The sequence below is a fragment of the Eurosta solidaginis genome, unplaced genomic scaffold (genome assembly GCF_040869045.1).
Source record: "Eurosta solidaginis isolate ZX-2024a unplaced genomic scaffold, ASM4086904v1 ctg00000151.1, whole genome shotgun sequence".
Classification (NCBI taxonomy): Eukaryota; Metazoa; Arthropoda; class Insecta; order Diptera; family Tephritidae; genus Eurosta; species Eurosta solidaginis.
In genome coordinates, this window is record NW_027136891.1 from 219,712 (window position 1) to 222,974 (window position 3,263).

General features: G+C 37.3%; 1 protein-coding gene across 1 annotated transcript; it reads right to left on the reverse strand.

The window, feature by feature from the left end:
* Positions 1–1,868: 1,868 nt before the first annotated feature.
* On the reverse strand, positions 1,869–2,954 carry LOC137235678 (uncharacterized). Its single transcript, XM_067758562.1, has 2 exons — positions 2,667–2,954; positions 1,869–2,600 (listed from the first exon to the last, which is right to left on the reverse strand). The coding sequence occupies exons 1-2, from the start codon at positions 2,952–2,954 to the stop codon at positions 1,869–1,871; spliced, it is 1,020 nt and encodes a 339-aa protein (XP_067614663.1).
* Between the last annotated feature and the right edge of the window lie 309 nt (positions 2,955–3,263).

A 3,263-nucleotide genomic window follows, 5' to 3' on the forward strand; every position in this document is an offset into this window, starting at 1 on the left:
AACTACGTATGCACTGTGGCGAATATTTGCAAGTTTGGTACCTCACTATACTGCCCAGGAACAAAAATCTAAGTGGAATAAATAGCACGATAGCTAAAATGAGACAGAGAAGACCGAGTAGTAAACCAGCAACTACTTGGGAAGGCTGTTCGAGAAAAGTCTAGACCCTGGGAGAAATAATGATGAAACAACTGAGTGGTTTATTTGTTCGATAGCTCAGTGATCGAACCAATGACAGATAAATCAGGAATTCATTGAAGAACGTCACAATATCAATAACTTAGTGACATCACGCTTTACATCAGATACTTTCTTAGGTCGTACTTTAGCCCAAGTTTACACATGTCTGTCTACAATAAATCCGCAAAAGTTAATCTAGGTGTATTTGTCCCAAGCCTATGAACTGGATTATTAGCTGTCGAATTTTTGGGTTACTTTTTTATTTCTTGTTTCTATTTCGAGATGACACCCTAAAGATGGTTTTATGTAAGTCTACACCATTTCCAATTCTAAATGTGAAACCGTCATATTGAAATGATAATAGTTCAAGTTAAAATGCGAAAGCGTCATTTGTATTTGAAAAAAGTTATTTGGAAATGAGAAAGCGTCAGATGTAAATACGAAGGCGTCATATGGAAATGAGAATAGTCAGGTGTAAATGAGAAAACATAATCTGAATATGCTAACGCGTCACTTGTACTGGAAAGGGGCTCATACATCCACCCACTCGGTGCGAAGTGAGTGGCTGGAGTGTCGTCCATCGACCGAAAACGAACCCCGATTCTCATATCGATATGCCGATTTCGCATTTACAATTGACAAATCTCATATCCATATGACGCATTTGCTTATACAAGTGACTATTCTCATTTACATCTGACTATTCATTTGACGTTACCTCTCTTATAAGTTACTGTCCTTATATCAAAGTAACGGTTTCGTATTAACAATTGACTATTCTCATTTTCATGTTACGCTTTCGCATTTATATCCAACGCTTTCACATTTACAACTCGTGTGGTAATTAGTATGGGAAATCTGTTAACGATTAGATGTTAAGTACAAAAATGAAGATAGTCTCGTTATATGTAGGTCTTGTTCAAACAAATTCTAAAACAGGACGTGTTCGTACTTTAAGTTGGGGTTGGGAAAGTAGTGTTTTTAATGCAGTACAGTATCTAAGTGGTGGATCTTGAAGGGACGTCAAGAGCATCATAGAGAGCTTAAGAAATTGTCTAGTTTTCTTGACCACTAATCAAGGCGAATTCAGTACCGGGAGGTGTTGTCCCATCAGCTGATTGCTTCTTCTTAATAATTTCCATACATACATCGACTTAGTACATTAAAGTGCCAGTGGGTCAAAATCAATTTGAGTTGAATTTGCTTTATCATCACCTTATATGGCTTCGCCTTGAATCAAACTAAATAAATATAAATGTAAGGCGCTATAACCTACGAAGAGATCTAAGGCAGAGTTTCTCTTCCAATTTGCGTCGTGCTCCTCTTGATTTTCCCTACAAATTGACCGGACGAGACCTACATGTTTTATGCCGACTCCGAACGGCATCTGCAAGGCAGATGAAATTTCACTGAGAGCTTTTCGTGGCAGAAATACACACGGAGCGCTTGCCAAACACTGCAGAGAGGCGAACCCGCTTAGAAAAATTTTCTTCTAATTGAAAAATCTTATTTCTAAAATTTTGATGTTGCTTTGCCTGGGGTGTGAACGTAGGGCGTACGGTGTGGTAGGCGGAGCACGCTACAATCACACCACGCTGGACTCAAACTAAGAAAAGAAAATACGAAGCAACCATACTTATATTTATTATGACATGCTGTTTTACCATTAACTCTATTGCATTGATTATCTAACTATAATTATTAAATGATGGACCGATTGCAAACTTAGATCGTCTTAGCTCACGCTCTTTGTCTCCATATATAGCTGGATAGCTTTTCTTTAAGCACGTCAATAATAAATCAAACTTATAGAAACGTGAAGGCCATTGGAATGTGCATGGCGCCGCACAATCTTTACAACCATTTTTAGAATAATCGTAACATGGGTCCGGTTTACGATGGGGTTTGAGTAATGAAAATACCAACGGTTTCTTAAGATGCCTTTCTTCAGTCCAATAACATGAACATGGTGGCATACAATTACAAGGATTCACATGCTTTACAATGTGTTCTTCTTGCGGCCGCTTTGATATGCATTTGTAGAGACGATAACGGCTCACACCACCAAAAAGCTCGGTTTGTTCGTATTCGCGTGCCAACCAACGTTCAAGTAGCTCCCAATGCGAATAATTCGGAGTATTTTTACGTAACAATTGCATACGACGCCAGAGATCGGAACGTCTTATCTCCTCATATTTACGCCCACTCTTCACCTCAAACAATTGGTACAACTCATAATAATATTCAGGTGGCGGCGATATCTGGCGTATATACTTGGTCATCTCAAAAAAGAATAAACGTCGTATACCATAAGCGATATGTTTGATATGATCGAAATTTTTTATATTCATTGCGCAAAGGGATTGAGCATCGAGTAGTAAAAGTTTTTGTCCTGTTATCAGGTTAACACGAAATGTGTTCTGAAAATATTTGAAATAAGTTTAAAATAAATCAAAGAAAGTGATTATTTGAAAATAGATTCTCACCATATATTGGGGATAGCCATATTTGCGTATCCATTTGCAAACTTGCACATTTGTCCATTTGTAAACATCTGGCAAGGGCATTGCATCAACTATTTTGATGCATAGATTGAGTAAGGTATCCGGTGATGCCCGAAATACAATCGGCAATGCGTTTCTATCGAATCCTGGTTCTTGTCGAAGATTTGGACGCCCATCAAATTTATAATGTTGTATTGGCGTATATTTGGAAGGATAAACTTTTTTAGGCTTAACGAACTTTTCGTCAGCCCCCACAAATTGTTCGCGCATGACTTAATGCAATTAAATATTTAGTGCAAATAATAATGCTATAAAATAGATTTTACTATTTATGAAAATTAAAATATTTTTTTATTGACTTATTGGAAAGTCATTGTAATTGTTCTGTTTACATTAAACATTTCAAAGGTTTTGCATTTCGTAGCATTAAATTTTCACTGGTTCCAAATGAGTCAGTACAAAGCATTTACGTTGGCATTATGAAATGGCGTGAATGACTTTACAAAATTGTCAAATATCAGGTTAGGTGGGGTCGCTGAATTAAAGCTGCGAATAGCAGGACATGGTACCATAATAGTG